Source organism: Diabrotica virgifera, chromosome 5, assembly GCF_917563875.1.
Source record: "Diabrotica virgifera virgifera chromosome 5, PGI_DIABVI_V3a".
In the NCBI taxonomy this organism is placed as follows: domain Eukaryota; kingdom Metazoa; phylum Arthropoda; class Insecta; order Coleoptera; family Chrysomelidae; genus Diabrotica; species Diabrotica virgifera.
Window position 1 is genome coordinate 158,469,045 of NC_065447.1, and position 22,193 is coordinate 158,491,237.

The 22,193-nt window shown below is 34.6% G+C and overlaps 1 protein-coding gene across 1 annotated transcript; it reads left to right on the forward strand.

Moving 5' to 3' along the window:
- Positions 1-1,711: 1,711 nt before the first annotated feature.
- On the forward strand, positions 1,712-20,944 carry LOC126885183 (uncharacterized). The gene is made up of 3 exons (XM_050651615.1): positions 1,712-1,842; positions 4,600-4,622; positions 20,108-20,944. Exons 1-3 carry the CDS (start codon positions 1,783-1,785, stop codon positions 20,871-20,873), a joined length of 849 nt encoding a protein of 282 aa, XP_050507572.1. The 5' UTR covers positions 1,712-1,782; the 3' UTR covers positions 20,874-20,944.
- The last annotated feature ends 1,249 nt before the right edge of the window (positions 20,945-22,193 follow it).

A 22,193-nucleotide genomic window follows, 5' to 3' on the forward strand; every position in this document is an offset into this window, starting at 1 on the left:
GAGAACGAAAAACAGACCCTAAATAGGGAAGGGCCGTAAAATACACACCCTTTGATCAAAAAGAAGAGGTAACATATGGATGGACGAGTCTTTTCCTAAACTTTAAGATGGGATTTGGTCCAATTGTCAATTCAGTCAGATTTAGATAATCGAAGATTTCGTGTATACAGGGTGTCCCAGACTAATTTAGCCACGCTATATCTCTTAAACGAATAGAGATTTTCGAATGGGACAAAAAGTGATATATTCTACTTGTAATACACTTTAATATGACTTACAAAAAAATCATCCCCTAAATATTCATCCCTTAGTTACAACCCCTAACTTTAATTTTTTTAATAGCACCCTGTATATTTTTTTATAGTTTTGGATGTGGTCTTTTATCGTCTATTCCACACATTTTTTGAAAATAAAATCGGTTCGTAAATAACCAAGAAACTATCAGTTTATTTTTGTTAATTGTGTGTCCCAGACTAATTTATCCAGGCTATATTTCTTAAACGAATAGAGATTTTCGAATGGGACAAAAACTGATCTATTCCATTTGTAATACACTTTCATATGGCGTAGAAAAAATTCATCCCCTAAATATTCATCCCTAATTTACAGGTTGCTATTTAAAAAAAATTAAGTTAGGGGTTGTAACTAAGGGATGAACATTTAGGGGATAATTTTTTTTTCTACGCCATATTAAAGTGTATTACAAATGTAATAGATCAGTTTTTGTCCCATTCGAAAATCTCTATTCGTTTAAGAAATATAGCCTGGATAAATTAGTCTGGGACACATAATTAACAAAACTAAACTGATATTTTCTTGGTTATTTACGAACCGATTTTATTTTCAAAAAATGTGTTGAATAGACGATAGAAGACTACATCCAAAACTATAAAAAAATATACAGGGTGCTATTAAAAAAATTAAAGTTAGGGTTTGTAACTAAGGGATGAATATTTAGGGGATGATTTTTTCTACGCCATATTAAAGTGTATTACAAGTAGAATAGACGACTTTTGTCCCATACGAAAATCTCTATTCGTTTAAGAGATATAGCGTGGCTAAATTAGTCTGGGACACCCTGTATATATAGTGTCGCATGTAGATGTGTTGTGCGCCGCTGGCGAGAACTGTCGTTCTCTCTCTGGTAATTATTTAATAAAATATACCACGGCGGTCATATCATTGATGAATGGTTAAAATCAATCTTTTTACCCAAGAAAAATAATGCTATACTAAAATCACAATAAATATGAACTAGAAATAAACAAACCAAGACACGTTAAAGGTTACGAGGAGCACTCCCGAATCATGGTTTACAATGTATAAACTTTGTAACTCATGATTGGGGATTTAGACCCAAATAGGGAAATGGGGAATAGGCCCAAAAAATATACAGGGTATTTCATTGAAAATAAAGATGATGGACTATGCTAGACTTGCGGAATCACCCTGTACATTGAAATAATGTAATTTTTATTTGAAGAGAGCAACACTTGAACTTAGGAAGTTCACGTGTCCCAGCGTTTTTTATTATTTTGTAAAATAATGACAAACAATTTTATAAGTAAATATAAGCAAATTAATATTTTAATGCATAGAATACGAATACGAGATCATTAAGTATCACCTTTTGATTGATTAGATCGAGACATTTATCACAAAATAGATATTTTGTGATAAAAATCAAATTATTAGGAATTATTAGGAATTATTAGGTATCAAAAAGGTATAAAATGGTAATATTTATAAATTTTATCACACATAAACTGCTATTATATCAAGATGTATCGTTTACTTACAGTATTGCTTGTAGTTTCTAGTTCTTTAGCATTTCCTGCAAAGGTAAATATCTAATGAGAAAAGTTAAAAAAATATTTGCTTAACGTTCCAATTTGATGCTTGTAGTGTTTTTATATAAATTTGCATTATTTACTATGTATGCCTAGTAAGGGCCCCCGTAAGGGTTACTGGCGCCTGTGTGCAAAAAAGGATTTTGGCGCCCTTTAAGGCATTTTGGGTTATGTTTTTATTTATTTTTTTAAAGATAGGTAGGTGCTTGAAATAAACAAAAAAACTGAACTTTGGAAATCATATTTATAGTCCATTCACTTAAGGTAAAATATTGTAAAAGCTCCGAATTTTTAAGGACCGCTTGGATTGACATGACATTTGGCATACACATAGCTTAGCTAACGTGTCAAGGAAAAAAGTGATATTTTTTTTTATTTTATTCACTCTTTCTCGGGGGTGAAAAAACATATGTTCAGAAAAGTCCGGAATTGGATAAAATGACTAAGTTTGAACAACTTTTTTCTACTTATAAAGTTTTTTCACTAGGTCAATAATACTTTTCAATACTTTTCTAATTAGTTATTTGCGAGTAAATATGTTAACAGTGAAAAAAGTGGTGTAAGTACCTACAAAGTAATACAAAAATGGTTTACCTATATATGAAGTGTGCACACCCAGTAGAAGCAGAGTTAGTTGTAGCTAATGAAAAGGTGGTTCTTATTCGTCAAATTACAAATCGAATATTTCAATGTGAAATAAGTGTCTAAAAAAAGCTATAATTTGATTTTATTGTTTTTTATATTAAAAGTAAGTAAGTTGCGCTCAAAATAATGTTGGTCCCTTTTTTTGGTAAAAAAAAATCGTGAAAATTACCCCCTAAATAAGCATCCCAAATGAAATTAATCGTAACCGCTCCGCCACAAATTACATACTTTACTTATTTATTTTTTATATGATCTGAAGTTTCATTGATTCAAAGTGCTTATTTTAGAAAAGATTGTAGCTAAAAGGGCTTGAACTAGTCACTAATCACGAGTGTATGCAAGTTTTGAATAGCCATAACCAATGTTTGTCTTACAGCAAAACAAAAAATCCAAAATATTCAGAAAAGCAAAACCTTATTTTTACTGCTTGAAATTTTTTACTACTTGAGATTTTTGGTATCACTAATAATTTTTAAGTTATTTGGAAAAAAGGAATTTATTCAAGATTAGATTAAGATCAAGATTATTAACTCAAAAAGTATTGACTTGGTGAGAATGTCTATAGAACAAAAGTTGTTTATAATCAGTCAATTTTTCCAATTCCGGACTTATTTTGAACGTATGTTTTTTCACCACCGAGAATCAGTGGCGGATCTAGACTTTTGCCTTGGGCGGGGAAATTTTCCGAAGGGAGGAACTTTCAATGAAACACCAATCAAAAGACATAAAAAAGATGTAAACTCAAACTAAGTACTAAAAGACATAAATAATAACTTAATGCATTCAGTTCCCTTAATTTTCCTAACTAGCGTGTTTATTGGGTTGAATTTGGCTGTCTGTGGTTTAACTTTCATGTCGGCTAATATATGTTTGTGTTTCAATAATTTTTTTTCTTTAATTTTGGACCTTGTTAGGGGGGAAATTTCTCCATTTTCTCTTTCCGTAGATCCGCCACGGCCGAGAATACCCCAGGTACAAAACCACACATCGGTACAATATCACTTATTTTCTTGTTAGCTATGTGTATGACAAATTTCATGTCAATATAAGCGGTTCTTTAAAATTCACAGCAAAAACCGTGAGTAAGTGGACTATTATTTGTAGGCTAGAATACTAAAATATTAAAATGAAACAAGCAGAATAAAATCATAACAGAATAAATTAAAATGCTTGACTTCTGATATGTTCTCGTAAATGGAAATCGGCAGTAACTGTTTGATATACTAATAAAATTTCGTGTGTTTATACTTAATCCTATTTAATTTCTCAACTTTTATTTTAAAATTAATTTTTGTTTTTTTTTGTTTGTTTTTTTTTGCAATTTTTGACCCCAGTTTTGGCGCCCCTAAAGGATGGCGCCCGTGTGCATTACACACTTTGCACATATGGTAGCGGGGGCCCTGTGGCAAATATTTTAGTAGATGTCTTTTTTAAACAAAATCAATTCGAAAATCCCAGTAGCTGGCTGTATACCATAGTTAAAAACTCATACAGATGTAAAAAACTTCGATTTGTATGTTGGTATAAAAAGTTTATTAAAATCTATTAAAATGTCGTCCAAATGGATTGCAAAACGTTTTCGATCTGAATCAGATAATCCCAGTGCGTTCTGCATAGTAGATGAAACTAGCACACTATTAAAAGTGGTAACATCGAGATATATTATTTACATTACATAGTATGATTATAAGAAATATAGCGACTCCAAATCGATGTTAATAGATTATATACTATTAGTGCTCAAAGGCCAACATGGTTCAATGCTCGAATAGAACGCGTGGTTTTTGCCAGTTCAATGGACACAGATAAACTGTGTACCAACCACTTTTAATAGTGTGCTAGTTTCATTTACTTAGCAAAATGCACTGAAGATGATCTGATTCAGATCGAAAACGTTTTGCAATCCATTTGGATGACATTTTAATAGTTTTTAATAAACTTTTTATACAAATGGATAAATCGAAATTTTTTACTTCTGCATGAGTCTTTTTTAGAGTTTCTTAAATAAAAGTCCAATTTAAAAAATATATTTCCTGTTGGAATGAGGCACATTCATATTTTTTTAGATGGTTTATGGTTTTATAGCATTATATTTATTTTTCAGGAAGAAATTTCAACAAAAAATAGGTAAGTAAATTACATTAAATATGTAGATAGGTAAAGTATTGCAAATAAAACAATATACTTTGTTCATTTGATTACAAGAAATTAATTTCAACGTGCATATTAATTCCCATAACAAAATATTGATAGATGCGTTCAGTAAATTTGTTATACAATTTGCTTAGTTTAGTAGAATTCTAATTCCTCAATAGAATATAATAAGAACTGTTTACAGATATTAAAAGAAGAAAATATCAGCATTGATAAGAGATTTCGAAATATTGAGAATATATCATTTTTTAAGTAAATATAATATAAAAAACCAATACAGAAATAAAAACTTCGAGATGTATTCTGGTATAAAATCGTTTATTTAAAACTATAAAATGTCATGGATTGCAAAACGTTTTCGTTCTATACACAACATCTTCAGTGCATCCTTCCGAGTAGTTTGAAACTAGCACACTGTAAATAGTGTTAACCTCATCGTATATGGTTTACATAATATAATATATTAAAATTTTATGACTACAAGTCGATGTTGATAGATAAAGTGGAACACATGCTAAAAGGGTGCCATGGTTCCCTGCTCGAAGATGCTAGGTACTTGCCAATTCAATGGGCACAGACCAACTGATATAATTCAGTTGGTCTGTGCCCATTGAATTGGCAAGTACCTAGCATCTTCGAGCAGGGAACCATGGCACCCTTTTAGCATGTGTTCCACTTTATCTATCAACATCGACTTGTAGTCATAAAATTTTAATATATTATATTATGTAAACCATATACGATGAGGTTAACACTATTTACAGTGTGCTAGTTTCAAACTACTCGGAAGGATGCACTGAAGATGTTCTGTATAGAACGAAAACGTTTTGCAATCCATGACATTTTATAGTTTTAAATAAACGATTTTATACCAGAATACATCTCGAAGTTTTTACTTCTGTATTGGTTTTTTAAACTATGGTATACAGCCAGCTATTGGGATTTTCCCATTGATTTTTATTTTTAAATATAATATATTTAATAATTATCTATTATTACCAGAGAACGGCAGTTCTCGCCAGTGACGCACAATACCCCTACATGCGACACTATATACACGAGACTATATACACGAAATTTTCGATTTTCTAAATCTGACTGAATTGAAAATTGGGCCAAATCCCATCTTAAAGTTTAGGAAAAGACTCGCCCATTCATATGTCACCTCTCCATTTTGGTCCAAGCTTGTGGTTTTATGGCCCCTCCCATTTAGGGTCTGTTTTTCGTTCTCGTCCCCAAAACTCCCAAAAATTTCAAAAATTTAAGTCCGATCTTTGCGGCTTCTGATAGCACTGATGATTACCTTTCCAACGCATGTTTAAGTTTGAAAATGGGTTATACCATTCAAAAGTTACCGAGCTCAGAAGTATGACTCAATTTTTATTTAAAAAAGGCACTGATCAGCACTGATCAGTGCACCGATATTAAGCTACCCGGGACAGGCAGGAACATTTGTTTTGGATACCGATGCTAGCAACAGTGCCATATAGGAGCTGTTCTCTCACAAATCCAGGATGGACAGGAAAAAGTCATCGCTTATTTCAGCAAAGTCCTTTCGAACCAGAAAGAAACTATTGCGTTGTCAGAAGAGAACTGCTGGGCGTAGTGAAGGCTTGCGAACATTTCCATAAATACTTGTATGGCAGAAAGCTCCTTCTTCGAACAGATCACGCTGCTCTAAAATTGCTCATACAATTCCGTAATCCAGAGGGCCAGATGGCAAGATGGTTAGAACGATTGCAAGAATATGATTACGTGATAGAACAGAGGGCCGGAAGAGTTCATTCAAATGCTGATGTCCTTTCAAAATGACCATGCAGTGCAAATTGCAATTATTGTGCCAAATTAGAGGAACAATTTTGACCCGTGAGACGAACCACCGCAGTTAATGAGCAATGGCAGACCCAACAGTTACAAGACACCCAAGAAGATGATCCATGTATAAAAAGAGTATTGGATTGAATGCGTCAAGGTGAGAGACCTAGTTGGCAAAACATTAGTGAATGTAGTCCGGAATTCAAGGCCTACTGGAGCCAATGGAATTACCTGGTACTAAAAGATGATATTCTGTAAAGAACCTTTGAGAACGATGATGGTACAGAATTTAAGCTTTAGTTGATTGTACCTAAAAGTAAAGTGTCAGAAGTATTGCGTCAGTTGCATGACGGTACATCAGATGAACACTTTGGTATTACGAAGACTCTGCAAAAGGTTCGAGAACGGTTCTATTGGGTGAACTGTAAAGATGATGTAAGCAGATGGTGCCGGAAATGTGAACTGTGTGCATCCAGTAATGGTCCAGTTGGTAAAAAGAAAGCACCCATGAGGCAGTACAATGTTGGCAGTCCTATGAAAAGAGTAGCAATCGACATTGCAGGTCCATTTTGAGAAACCGATGCTGGAAATAAATACATCCTGGTAGCCATGGATTATTTTACGAAATGGACCGAGGCCTATGCATTACCAAATCAAGAAGCTGCTACCGTTGCAGAGTTATTTGTTAAAGAATTCTTCAACCGAATGGTGTGCCTGTTCGAAACTCTCACAAAATATTCACAAAATTCAAAGAAGTACGTTCCTTATTTATATTATTGTACATATGCGGCATTTCCCATCTCTAGTGACGTCAAAAATATGATTCTGTCACGTAAAAGCAAAAACCCAAAAACGTCAAAGTGACAATAGAACAAAAAATTCATCTCCCGTAATTAGCAGATCATCTCGTTCAAGAAAGAAATTAGAAAAATAACCCCAAAAGAGACAAATATTTGTGTTTCTCTCCACATAATAATATAAAGGATAATTAAATAGAAGATACAAATACCCAGAGTCTCTCCCGTTAAGTATTTAGTAATCGTAAATTTGGTCATCTGATTCGTAGCAAAATTTGAGTGGAAATTCTCGTCATACCTAGGCAAGTGGTATTAAGTTGGAGGTAAGGACATTATTTATATTTATGAGCTCATAATATAAAGACATATCGGTCAACGGACTATTTTAGTGCGCGGAACATTTATGTAAGTTTAGATACAATACCGTAGTTTTTCTCGTAGTTTTCGTTCGGACATTTTCATTAGATTTAGTTTATAAAATCTGTCATTTTTGTTTACTGTTCATAATTATTTATTTTTAGGTACATATTATTTCATTTATACGTATATATCTTCTTCTTCTTTTTCATACAGAGGAAGAATTATTTATATATGTATATATTTTTCACTTCTCTTTAATTTCATTGTTTGATTTAGAATAAATGTGTTAAATTCTTATCTTATCATAATTCATTGCTCTAAATTTATCCCTTTTGGAAGCAGTCTCGCTGGTACTTTTAGTGGTATCAGCTAATTACCTTTCTCAGCGAACCAGCACCTATAGAACCTGAGATTGGAACAATTTCATTAAAGTGGGGTCTATTTACTAACCTCATTACATGGTCCTTCGAGCCGGATCTGAATAGATTTTGGTAATTGCTTATTTTGCTCTTAATTTAACTCATTAAAGATCATATTAATTTTTCTCTCTCATTTTATTAAGTTTCTTAGTTTCTCTTATTATAAATTAACACATTTATTCTAAAGAAGGTACTTCTCTGAACTTTAAGAATGGATATTAAAACGGCCAAGGAAAATTGCAAATCCGCGAAAGCGTCTATGACCAGAATTCAGAAATGGGTTAATAGTAAATTAAACTCGGAAACTAATTTATTCATTGTAGAAAATAAAATATCACTGTTAAAAGATGCCTTTGATAAATTCTCGGCAAATCAAGATATAATAGATTTAGCTACACCTGACACACAAGAACCTGTGGACAGGTCCCTTCAGGAGGATTTGTTTTCTGAGTTATCAGCTCGTCTAGCTGAGAAGATGAATCCTCAGAAGCACAGAGTCGTAATAGATTCAACTCAAGTATTAGTCAATAATAAGACAAGTACGACACCTAGTGTAAAGTTACCCAATATTTCTATTCAATATTTCTCTGGTGACCCTAGTCAATGGTCAAATTTTTTCGATTTATTTTCTGCCCTTATTATAAATAATAATGAAATTACCGATGTACAACGTTTTATTTATTTAAAGTCATATCTTAAAGGTGAAGCTCTCAAAATGATTAATAATATAACAGTTTCGAATGATAACTTTCATATAGCTTTAAAAACTCTGAAAGATAGATATTCAAACAAGTATAATATCATAAAAGCATTGTTAAACGAATTACTCGATATTAAGTCTCTTAATAGTAATGCAAGCCATATTCAAGTACGCGAATTTTATATTCAAGTAAAAAATACATTGCAAGCTATAAACAATTTAACTCTCTCTGACTCAGAATTATTGCAATTGATTTTGATTAATTTTATTGATAGACATTTAGACTTTGGTAGGTTTATAGAATTTGAAAGAAAAGGCGAAAAAATAGACTCTCTGGATGAATACCTTAACTTTATAGATGAAAGATGTTCTCACCTAGAGAATCTAAACATTAAAGAAAGGAATAAATCTCATTATAGAAAGGAGGAAACACACGCCTCATTTCATACAACGGTGGTAAATCGTAAAGCTAGTCCATTTTCGGGATATGTCAATAAATGCTCATTTTGCAATAACACGGGTCACAAAATTTACGCTTGTCACGCATATCAAGCACTCTCAATTCAAGATAGGTTGTCTTTTGTGAAACGATCGAAGCTTTGTATAAATTGTCTAGGACATTCTCATCTAATTGCTAATTGTACTTCGTCTCAGTTATGTGCTTTATGTCATAAAAAACACCACTCGTCCCTGCACCATTCGTCCAACAGTGAAGGCAGCAGGAATATGGGAAGTAGAAGAGGCTTCGCTGATGCATCCAGAGGACAATCTCCTACAGTATCAGCCGACAGTCAGGTACAACGGAGTGCTCCTATTTTAAATGACAATAGAGAAAATGATATTTCTCGAGCAGCGCTAGCTGTTCGCAGACCTCTAGTACAAAAGGGCTCTATTCTATTGGCCACATGTAAAGTAAAAATAGCAGATGCATTTGACAACTATATCTCGTGTAAAATGCTGATCGATACGGCTAGTCAGCTATCCTTGATAAAGAGTAGCTTAGTGTAAAGACTAGGTTTTCAAACGTACTCAAACACAACTAGTGTTCTAGGAGTAGGGTCTCGGGTAGCTAAATCAACAGAAATGGTTGATCTCGTAGTTTATTCAAGTAATACAAAGAATAGTTTAAATATTAATTGTGCAGTATTAGAAAATATCACTTGTGAGTTACCTCAGGTAGAGATTGATATATCCAAGCTCAATATTCCTCTCGAGTATAGATTAGCTGATGATGAGTTTCACGTTAGGTCAGAAATTTCTATTCTCCTCGGCGCAGATTTCTGTTATAAACTTTTCTCGGATGGCATATTTCACCTAGGTAAAGGACTCCCGACTCTTCAAAATACCTTGTTCGGTTGGATTGTTGGTGGTTCTGTTGATAGAAAATATCATCGCCACAAGGATTCTACTAATCCTTCTCGAAATTTGGGTCTAGTGAGTTATGCATCTTGTGAAGAACAGGACCAACATGTATCGTTGCTAGTGTCAGAGGGAAATGATGAAAGCCTTAACACTCTCGTGGAAAGATTTTGGAAGGTTGAAGAGATACCGATAATCCATACACCCGGGTCTGAAGCTGAAATGGCTGAGCGTATATTTAAAGAAACAACCAAGATATTGCCGGATGGCAGGTATCAAATCTCTATACCCTTTAGTTCTCAAAATGCGACGTCTAAACTAGGCGACTCTTATAGAATTGCGCAGAAAAGGTTTTTAAATGTTGAAAAAAGGCTGATTGCTAATCCCGAAGTATTTGCCCAATACCATTCTATTATAAATGATCATTTGAAGGTAGGAATTTCACAGATAGTCAAAGATCCTCATCCCGTGGTAGGTAAAGATCAACACTTCATTCCTCATTTTAATGTTTCGAAACAGAAAGCGGACGGTACTATAGGTATTCGTGTGGTTTACGATGGTTCTTGTCCTACTTCTAACGGCATTGCTTTAAATGAAGTAATGTTAAATGGTGGCAATTTGCAGCCGTCATTGTTTTCAATTATATGTCGTTTCAGGATGTTTAAGTACGTTCTTACTGCCGATTTAAGTAACATGTATATGAACATTGCCATTGATCCCACACAACACGCATTATTGCGCATAATATGGCGCAATGATACCTCGGACCCATTGCAGATAATTGAGTATAAAAGGTTGTTATATGGGTTAAAATGCAGTTCATACATTAGTCAAAGAGTTTTAAAAGATATAGCGGACAATGCCCATGAAATGCCCTTGGCCACCAATGCGATTCAAAATCAGACATACATAGACGATATTTTAGCCGGTACCCAAACGTTAAATGACATGCAAGTGTTGTATGAACAATTGTCTACTGTTCTGAATGCAGCTTGTTTTTCTCTTCATAAGTTTAACTCAAATTCATCAGAGTTCTTGATGTCTAACAATCTGGTAGCTCGCGATTATGTAGAAATTCACACTAACGAATCTCAAAATAGTAAAGTGTTAGGACTGCATTGGAATCCGCAAGAAGATAGTTTTTATTTTTCTAGTCCTCGTCTTCTAGTTGAAGGTAAGCTTACTAAACGTCGCATATTGTCAATAGTAAGTCAGTGTTTTGATCCAATAGGCATCATTAACCCATTCGTTTTAAAGGGAAAGCTGTTAATGCAAAAATTGTGGAAACTGAAAATTGGATGGGATGACGTCATTACGGACGATTCCATTATTAAGGAGTGGTTAAGGTTGGTCAATGGCTTTGAATCATTGAATATGTGTAGAATTCTGAGGTGGTATTTTCATGAACAGTTAATACGAGAACAGGAGCTTCATATTTTCTCAGACGCCAGCAAGGATGCTTATAGTACATGTGCTTATATAAGATCCCTTTATCTAGATGGATCAGTCTCGTCAAGTTTGGTCGCAGCAAAATCTCGGGTAGCTCCTTTAAAGGAAATTACAATTCCTCGATTGGAATTAGCAGGACTAGTGTTAGCTGCTAGGTTATTTGCAACTCTAAAACAGATTTTTGAGAACGGCTTATCCTTTAGCTCATATCACATATATTCAGACAGCATGATAGTATTAAGTTGGTTAGCCAGTGATTCGTCTAAATGGAAACAGTATGTTGCGAATAGGGTAGCATTAATTAAGGAATTGACTCCAGAGGTACATTTTCATCATGTACCAGGCTCATGCAATCCTGCGGATATAAATTCTCGAGGTTCCTTTCCTCAGGAACTCTCAAATAATTCTCTGTGGTTTTATGGTCCTTCTTTCTTACAAGAAAGAATTATTGACTATTCAAATTTAAAGTTAATCCTACTAGACTCGTTACCGGAAGAAAAAACGGAACATTCTCGTTCACATCACGTCGCAATAGACGATGTGCTAGACTGGGTTGAATTTTTCTCGCGATTTCCTGAATATGAAAGACTAGTTAAGGCCGTTAGCTATGTATTTCGGTTCGTTCATAATGCTCGTTTCAAGGGAAGTAATAGTCGCTTGCAGTCAGGCAAGGTAGTAACCGCGGATGAACGACTAAATGCAGAAAATTTTATCGTTAAAAGTCTCCAAAGAAAATATTTCAAAGCTGAATACAAGGTTCTTTTAGACAATAGCACAAGAAGCTCGTCACGTATTTGGTCTCTATCTCCCTTCATCGATAATTCACGTGGACTTATATTGGTAGGTGGTCGGTTAAGCTCGTCTGAGCTGTCCTTTAACCATAAACATCCAGTTTTGTTGCCAAAGGACGACCACACAGTCTCGCTTTTAATAAAGTCTGTGCATATATCACTCGGACACGCTGGAGTTCAAGCTACTCTAGCTAATATTCGGCAACGGTTTTGGGTAATAAACGGTTTAAATGAGGTCAAGAAGGTTATTCACCGATGTATTCTTTGTCATAGATTTCGAGCAAAATTTGCTACTCAAATGATGGCCGGTATGCACAAGGACCGAGTTCAAATTTGTAGACCATTTTCTAAAGTTAGTGTCGACTATGCCGGTTACTTTTTGTTAAAAACCTCTAAATTACGAAAGGCCGCTACTGAAAAGTGCTATATCGCCGTATTTGTTTGTATGGTGACAAAGGCTACACATCTCGAGGTTGTTACCAGCTTGTCAACCGATGCCTATCTAATGGCATTGAAAAGGTTTATAGCACGTAGAGGCAATCCTGCCCTTATATGGAGTGATAATGGTACAAATTTTTCTGGTGCAAGTAACAGATTCGTTGAATTGCACCACTTTTTTGCAAATAATGCAAACTCTAATTGCATCTTGGATTTCTGTGCAACAAATAGAATAGAATTTAAATTTATAGTACCTAAAGCACCACATTGGGCAGGTCTTCAAGAAGCCGCCGTAAAAAGCACGAAACGGCATTTATACCTAATAATGAAAAATCTCACAGTTACATATGAAGTTTTCTCTACAATCGTGACTCAAATAGAAGGAATTTTAAATTCGCGTCCTCTCTCCCCACTTTCTGAGGACCCAAATGATTATGGCTGCCTTACCCCTGGGCATTTTCTTATCGGAACTGCATTAACTGCTCATCCGGAAAAAGATCTCTCGCAACATAATTCGAATAGGTTGAATATATATCAGAAAATTTGTCAAGCTCGACAACTCTTTTGGAAAAGGTGGAAGTTAGAGTATCTTCATCAACTGCAACATCGACCTAAATGGTGTAAACCTGTTAAAAATATACAGATTAATGATCTAGTTATCTTACGCGACGACGATTCGCCTCCCCTTTGTTGGCCACTTGGACGTGTGATTGAGACATATCCCGGTAAGGATGGATTAGTCCGATCTATTAAAGTTAAAACTTCATCCGGGGAGTATGTTAGGCCCATTACACGGGTTTCACTTCTCCCGATTGATGATTCCAAACTCATGGAAGTTGGAATGCCATAGCCCAGGACATGATAGTCCAGTCATATTAGTGATAGAGGTAATAAGATTCAATTTTAGATTTTAGCATTGTTACACAGTAGTATAAGATTTAGTTTACGGTTACATTCTGATCCATCTGGGATCTGGGCCCAGAGCACGCCAAATAGAATTCTATTTTGCTGACGTCACAAAATAGAATTTTGTCATGGGAAAATCGACGGTTGCTAGGCAACGTGACGTCACTAAAATAGAATTCTATTTGGCGTGCTCCCGCACCTGGTCCTTCGAGATTTTTTTTGTTCTTGTTTTTTAGCTTATTAATTTATTTAGACATTTTGACAAGACATCGCCTTGTCAAGGCCGGCCAATATGTTCGAAACTCTCACAAAATATTCACAAAATTCAAAGAAGTACGTTCCTTATTTATATTATTGTACATTATGATTCTGTCACGTAAAAGCAAAAACCCAAAAACGTCAAAGTGACAATAGAACAAAAAATTCATCTCCCGTAATTAGCAGATCATCTCGTTCAAGAAAGAAATTAGAAAAATAACCCCAAAAGAGACAAATATTTGTGTTTCTCTCCACATAATAATATAAAGGATAATTAAATAGAAGATACAAATACCCAGAGTCTCTCCCGTTAAGTATTTAGTAATCGTAAATTTGGTCATCTGATTCGTAGCAAAATTTGAGTGGAAATTCTCGTCATACCTAGGCAAGTGGTATTAAGTTGGAGGTAAGGACATTATTTATATTTATGAGCTCATAATATAAAGACATATCGGTCAACGAACTATTTTAGTGCGCGGAACATTTATGTAAGTTTAGATACAATACCGTAGTTTTTCTTGTAGTTTTCGTTCGGACATTTTCATTAGATTTAGTTTATAAAATCTGTCATTTTTGTTTACTGTTCATAATTATTTATTTTTAGGTACATATTATTTTATTTATACGTATACATCTTCTTCTTCTTTTTCATACAGAGGAAGAATTATTTATATATGTATATATTTTTCACTTCTCTTTAATTTCATTGTTTGATTTAGAATAAATGTGTTAAATTTTTATCTTATCATAATTCATTGCTCTAAATTTATCCCTTTTGGAAGCAGTCTCGCTGGTACTTTTAGTGGTATCAGCTAATTACCTTTCTCAGCGAACCAGCACCTATAGAACCTGAGATTGGAACAATTTCATTAAAGTGGGGTCTATTTACCAGCCTCATAACAGTGCCCTTGGAGATCCACTCCGACCAAGGGTGAAACTTTGAGTCAGCTCTTTTCCAAAACGTTTGTAAATTGATTGGTGTCAATAAGACCAGAACGACAACCCTGCATTCTCAATCAGATGGAATGGTCGAGAGGATGAACCGAACGATGGGTAAACGGTAAACACCTGTCCAAAGTTGTATCTGAACATCAGTGAGATTGGGACCAGCACATTCATTTATTCCTGATGGCCTACCGCTCGGCCGTGAATGAAACTACAGGTCAGACCAGGCGCGGATCCAAGGGGGGTCAATGGAGTCAATTACCCCCTCCTTGAGATTTCGCCTGGTGTTGCATTATTTTTTAGAAAGAGATAATTATTGATAACTGAATAACTGAAACATAAAACAGAATTCCTTCTCCGGAGTACCTGTTCTCAGTCTTACTGTATCGTGTCGAATCTTGTACTGTGAATAAAATCGATCTAGGAAGGAGGAAAAGGCAGTTTTTGTTTTTATTTGATTCAGAGTTGGACCATCATCTCCAGATAGCTATTTCTTCATCTCATGCGTCCTCGGTGGAGCTATGCAGTCTTAACTCTAAACCAAATATAAACAAACAGCCTGCCTATTTAAGGGAAATCACCGCGATGCAAAGATTCCACCTTTGAGACGCAAAACAGCGACATCTCTCGTAAAACGAGGAAGACGAAAAGCCTTAGATAAAAAAAGTTTACTACAATTAAACAATTAAAATAACTGAAATAAAAATAATAAACAATATTTTAAATCCAAGACTTTTCGTTAGAATCGATCTACTTAAATCGCCTTGAGGTTATGAAGGTCGAAATGTGGTGCTATAGAAAAATGGTATCTTGGGTGAAGAAGATTCGAAACTCCACCATACTAGAACGTCGCAGCAAGACTGCTGAGATTATAGAAGGCATCAAGAAGAGAAAAGTGGAGTATTTTGGACATGTAATGAGAAGTTTCAAATGTAGGTTGCTACAAAATATTATGCAAGTGAAAATAGAAGCCAAACGCAGCCCAGGACGAAGAAGCACTTCGTGGTTGATTTAGGGTGGCCGTGAATAAAATAATTAAGATAGCTATAATATAAACCAACGATCTGAAAGGACTTGGTACATGAAGAAAAAGAAAGTAACAGCCCATTCCGAAAAAGAATCCTGCGTACGCGAGTGACGAGAAAATTTTATTTCATTCCCCCTCCTTGCAAGGTTGCTGGATCCGCCGTTGGGACAGACACCAACCTGCCAGACCTTCCGAGAAACATGTTGCAGGCAAAGAATACGTCGACCGCCTGAAGTTACGAATGAACAACATTCATGAACTTGCCCGAAAACACATCCAGATAGCCAGTGACAGAATGAAAGATCAATATGATTCTCGATGCAAGAATGAAAGCTTCGAAGTAGGTGATCTTGTTTGACTTTATAATCCACATCGTCGTCGAGGCTTGTGTCCTAAACTGCAAACACAATGGGACGGTCCGTATAAAGTTAAGAAGAAAATATATGACATAATATGCAGAATTAAGAAGTTGCCAAACGGTAAACCAAAATTTATTCACATAAATCGTCTTGCACCATATGCTCGCTCAAATGAAACAGAAGAAGCGCGAGTCCTCCAACAGGAGATGAAAGATGCCACACAGCTAAGTTTTAAGGAATTTATTATGTCAAATTACGCAGAGATAGAGTGCTAGATTCGACGTGACCAGAGAAGTTCAGCAAGATTTGTTTAGTGTTCCGGAAAACGTGTCTATAGCCCATTGTGTTGCCCAAGACCTTGAGATGACCAAAGGAATCTCGTCTGTATTCAATAGAAAATTCGGCCGCCTGGACGAGTTAAGAAATCAGCAGCCTAAAATTGGAAGAGTGCTGAGAGTAGAAGATGGTCCTCGATCTTTGCTGTATATGGTGACCAGAAAATTTTATACGGACACGCCAAGCTACGAGAACATATGGCGTGCTCTAACTAATTTGAAGAAAATCGTGTGTAATTATGACATCAAAAATTTGGCTTTACCAAAAATAGGCCATGCAGTAGAAAATCTGGATTGGAAGATTAATACAAGCATGCTTGAAGTGATATTCAGAGAAACCGGCGTACGAATTACTGTGTGTTGCATTAACCTAAAGATGTCATACCCTTCAAAGACAGTAGACTTTTATTTCTTCTTGAAAGGTGTATGCAGAGCTGGAGAGTTCTGTAGAATTCGCCATCCTGGGCTTTCATCTAGAGTTGCTGATCGGGACGCTCAGATCTTAAGAGGGGAGCAGTGTAACAAAAGAGTAGTTTTGACCAACCCTCGTATAACAGGTCCCATCTCCGTACAGACTACAGACAGAGCGACATTGATGTTTCTAGATTTTAAGACGCGATGCAGCGGCGGGGAAGACGTGCAATTAACCGAATGTCGCGACCATAACTAGATATGGGCAGAACGTTCCAGAAATAACGGCTAGTTTATATAAAGGAACGAATTTTGTAAAAAGAGGTAGTTATAAGCGAGAATTTGTAAAGTAAATTTGTATAAATAAATAAAGTCGTATATAAAAACGAACCGCTTGTTTTTTTAACTGTAAGTTCGCTACACTATTATGTCAGGCTGTTGTATAGTTCTTTTAATTCTTGGTCTGTTTTGCGTGTTCATAGGCCATTTATGGTTTTTCCGCCGTATATTTTTCTCAACACTTTTCGTTCCCATATCCGAAGTTTCAACTGTTCTGCTGCTGTTAGTGTCCATGTTTCACTCGCATAGGTGACTACAGGTCTGATTACGGTTTTGTAGATTCTGATTATGGCACCTCTAGATATGTGGGTACTTCTCAGCACTCTATTTAAGGCATATAGACAGCGATTCCCAGCCATAACACTTTTTTTGTATCTCCTGGCCGTTACCAAGTTCGCACGAGAATACAGCTCAAAGGTACTCAAATTTCTTGACTTTTTCAAATTTGTAGGATTTATATTTTGATGTAGTTTGTAGATTAATATACAAGCCCTTGCTATTTGCCTTTTGTTCTAATCTTCTCACTGTCTCTCTTAATTCTGTTCTAGTTCTGGCTATGATTACAATATCGTCTTTAAATGCTAGGCACTGGTGTCTCTTGGAATATACGAGGCCAGACCTCTATGAAGCGACGACAATGGGTCCCCTTGTCCTATTCCTTCTTTGACTTCAAAATTTTCAGTTAGGTTTCTATGTACCTTGACTTTGTTTTCTGTTTTATCTAATCAGTGGTGTAGCGTGAGTGTCGGCTGCCCGGGGCGGAAGACAATTTTGCCGCCCTCACGAAGACTCACATCATAATGACCATAATTAAATGTCGTTGCATAATTTACTATTAACGTCAATTAAATACATGTAGTACCTACGTTCTTTAAAGGTAAAATATTGCAAAACCTCTAAATTTTAAAGAACCGATTGAATTGACATGAAATTTTGCATGCACATAGCTAACAAGTCAAAAAAAAAGTGATATTGTGCCAATGTGTGCTTTTGCCCTAAGGGTGAGTTTCACCCCCTTTTGGGGGTGAAAAATATATGTTCGAAATAAGTTCGGAAATAGATAAAATGACTAATTCTAAGCAACTTTTGTTCTATAATGATTTTTCACCAAGTTAATACTTTTCAAGTTATTTGCCAGTGAATATGTTAATTTTTCTACAAAATAGCCACGTTTTCAGACGGTTTTTCGAAAACAACTCAAAAAGTAAGTATTTGGTCGAAAAAAAATTCGTAACAAAAATATAGCACGTAAAAAGTGAAAAACATGGTGTATATATTAGGTCACTATACCTAGTAGAAGCAGAGTTATAGGTAATCAAAAATAGGTTCATATTCGTCAAATTCCAAATCGAATATTTTAACGTGCCATAACCAAAAAACGAAGCACTTATTTGGGGAAAACTCATTTTAACTTTTAAAGTGTTTAAAAAAATGATTATTTTGGTTAAAAAAAAATTAGCATCAAAAGTAAACAAGTTACGCTCAAAATAAAGTTGGTCCCTTTTTTTTGGTAAGAAATCGGGAAAATCACCCCCTAATTAGCATTTCAAATGAACTTAATTGTTACCACTTTACAAGTTTTTTACTCACGTATGTATTGATCATATGATCTGTAAGTTTCATCGGTTCAAAGTGCTTATTTTTGAAAGAGCTGTAGTTAAAAGGGCTTGTACTACTCACTTATCACGAGTGTATGCAAATTTAGAAACACCGAATCTTAACCAATTTTTGTTTTACAGAAAAACAAAAGAATACAAAATATTTAGAAAAGTAAAGCCGACTTTTTTTATTGTTTAAGATTTTTGGTATCTCTAAAAATTTTTAAGTTATTTAGAAAAAATCATTTTTTTCAAAATTAAAATTTTTAAAAATTTTACTTTAAAACCAAATTTTTTCAAAAATAAGCACTTTGAATCGATGAAACTTATAGATCATATAAACACAACATAAGTAAAGTAAATTGTGAAGCGGTAACGATTAATTTCATTTAAATTGATAATTGGGGGGTGATCTTCTTGATTTTTTTTTTGTCAAAACAAAAGGGACCAACTTTATTTTGAGCGTAACTTGCTTACATTTGATGATTGAAATTTTTTTTATAAAAACAGAAATAAAGCTTTTTTTAAACACTTTAAAAAAGTTGAAATGTTTTTTCCCCAAGAATGTTTCAATATTTGGATATTTCACATTGAGTTATTCTATTTGGAATTTTTCTAATATGAACCTATTTTTCATTAGCTATAACTCTGCTTTTGCTAGGTATAGAGACCTAATATATACACGGTTTTTTCACTTTTTTATAGGCTATAGTTTTGCTAAGAATATTTTTTTCGACAAAATGCTTACGTTTTGAGTTATTTGCGAAAACCGTCTAAAAACGTGATTAATTTATTCAAAAACGAACATATTCACTTGAAAATAACTCGAAATGTATTGATTTGGTGAAAAAACTCTATGGAACAAAAGTTGCTTAAAATTAGTCAGTTTGTCCATTTTGGGACTTATCTTGGACATATATTTTTTCACCCCCAACATGAGGTGAAACTCACCCCCAGGGTAAAAGCACACATCGGCACCATATCACTTTTTTCTTTGACATGTTAGCTATGCGTACGCCAAATTTCATGTCAATCCAAGCGGTTCTTTAAAATGTACAGCAAAAACCGTGAAATAATGTACTAATGAAGGTTTTATAATAATAGATGATAATTTATAATATAAAAATAATAACAACTTGTTTTATGTTTCAGCAATGTAAGATTTTATGAGGCAGCCAACAAGACTCCCTTTTCGACAGACAACATTACGATCGATTATAGTACAAATGAAGAATTTGGCCTGAATATTACAGCTATTTCTCGAGTTAACAATCTTGACGATTTTCTATTGCTTGTTAGCAATCTAACACACAACGTTTCAATACTGAACATTGGTCAATTGTCATTCGGACAATCTTCAAAGCATAAATTAAATCCGTTTGAAAAGAATGCTTACGTTATTGCGGAAACTGTCTCGACATTCAGCGTTTCTAAAGAAGGTGATTTGGTTCTTAACGCAAGTGCAGGCACTGTGCAGTCTCTGAAACTTGTAACAGATTTTACAGATCTTCAAAAGCGACCAAGAATTGAATATAACCTCACTGTTGTAACAGAAGTCAATATGACATGGATTACCAAATCTGGCCCATTAAAGAATAAAGTAACTAATCTACCCTCACATATAAGTGATCCACAGCCATATACCACTCCAAATTTCACTGCTTTGGTTCCGTTGGTCAATGGAACATTCAATGATGAATCTTCCTGTCGAAACGAAATATGCAAATCTACTTCGAAATCAAGCTACAACACAGGCTCATACTACGTATTTGATGATATTACTGTAACATTTGAAAGATACATCAGTAAACCAAATATAACCAGTACTAGATTTGAAAATGGAAGTAACACGACATATGCAGTCATTTCTACTACGGATGTTAAAACTGTCATTGTGGTAGGCCCGCATAGATGTTAAATGAAATAATATAAACTCTTATGATATACCTCTTTATATGTAATATAAATAATAAATTATATTGAAACATTTTTATTTTTTGAACCTTTCATTTTTCATTTCTAAAAAATTTGTAATATTAAAATAGACAATATACCTGTATGCACACCAATGGTGAATATAAAATTCTTAATTGTATGTCAAAAAACGCTCAATAACTATCTCTGAAAACCTACCAAATTTAATTTGCACATCACAACCGGTTTTAGAGCAATAAATACATCGTCAGATTCTAAGAAAAATTCAACATCCTGTATCTCGGAAGCGAAGCATTTGCGGACATAATGTTTATAAAGCAAACGGTCATTATTTTTTCATGCAGCCCCTTAAAGTTGTCGCACTTATTTAGAAACAGAAATATTGCACTTATTTAGAAATATTGATGAAGAACATGGCAAGTTCTTGAAGTACCTAACTTTAATATTATCCAACACAAGCGAATGAATCAAAAAACAGAATGTTAAGAAAACCTGAGGCTATAGTTGGGTTTTAATTTCAGTATTTTATAAATGCTAGAATATTCCACAGGGTGTGGTGAAATTTGAGAAGAAACAAAGTTTGATTGGAACACCCGATATACAATGACAATTTACCTGTCTAGCAACAATATTATTACAGCGATATTGTTAAAGAATAAGGCTATGACATATTAAAAAATCACTTAAATCGGATAACAACTTTAGGAAATTCGAGACATTAAAAATTACGCATTTTGTGGGTGGCTTGTTTTCTCTGACCCTGACCGCAGTGTAAGTATATGTGTATTTTCTGTGGTGGTTATAGGTATGTTTAAGAAGCAACAGTAGCGATCAACAAGTAGCAACAAACGCGGTCCAAGATTGCGGCTGTAATTTTGAATATTTTGTCGAGATATTTGGCACACATATTCGTAATATAATAAAGAATGGCGGTACAGAGCCCAATTGGAGAAATATGTTAATATATGGAAATTACTCTATAACTAAATAAAATATTGCAAAAAGGAACCTGTACCGCCATTAAAAAGAACAAAAAATACACTTTCTTCAAATAAACTTTTTTATCCAATGTCTAGATTTTGTGTCACATTGGATCTAGTAAAAATCGATTTTCTGTAACAAGAAATCGAACGTGACTAACTCGGCTACATTTAGCGCGCCTATGAGTATAAAAATTATTAGTAAAAGGTGGTTTTGCTTGTTTTCGATTCAGAGGCATGCACAATCGCTGGACAGCTGTTTCTGTCATTGCAGGCTTCCTCAACAGCGCTAGCGTGCACACCTCTAAATCGAAAAACAGCTC

Excerpts from the sequence above, each read along its gene's own strand:
- LOC126885183 (XM_050651615.1), top strand. The coding sequence starts at position 1,783 with ATGTATCGTTTACTTACAGTATTGCTTGTAGTTTCTAGTTCTTTAGCA. Across the intron at positions 1,843-4,599 it reads CTTTAGCATTTCCTGCAAAG|GAAGAAATTTCAACAAAAAA; the intron begins GTAAATATCTAA and ends TTTATTTTTCAG. Across the intron at positions 4,623-20,107 it reads GAAATTTCAACAAAAAATAG|CAATGTAAGATTTTATGAGG; the intron begins GTAAGTAAATTA and ends TTTATGTTTCAG.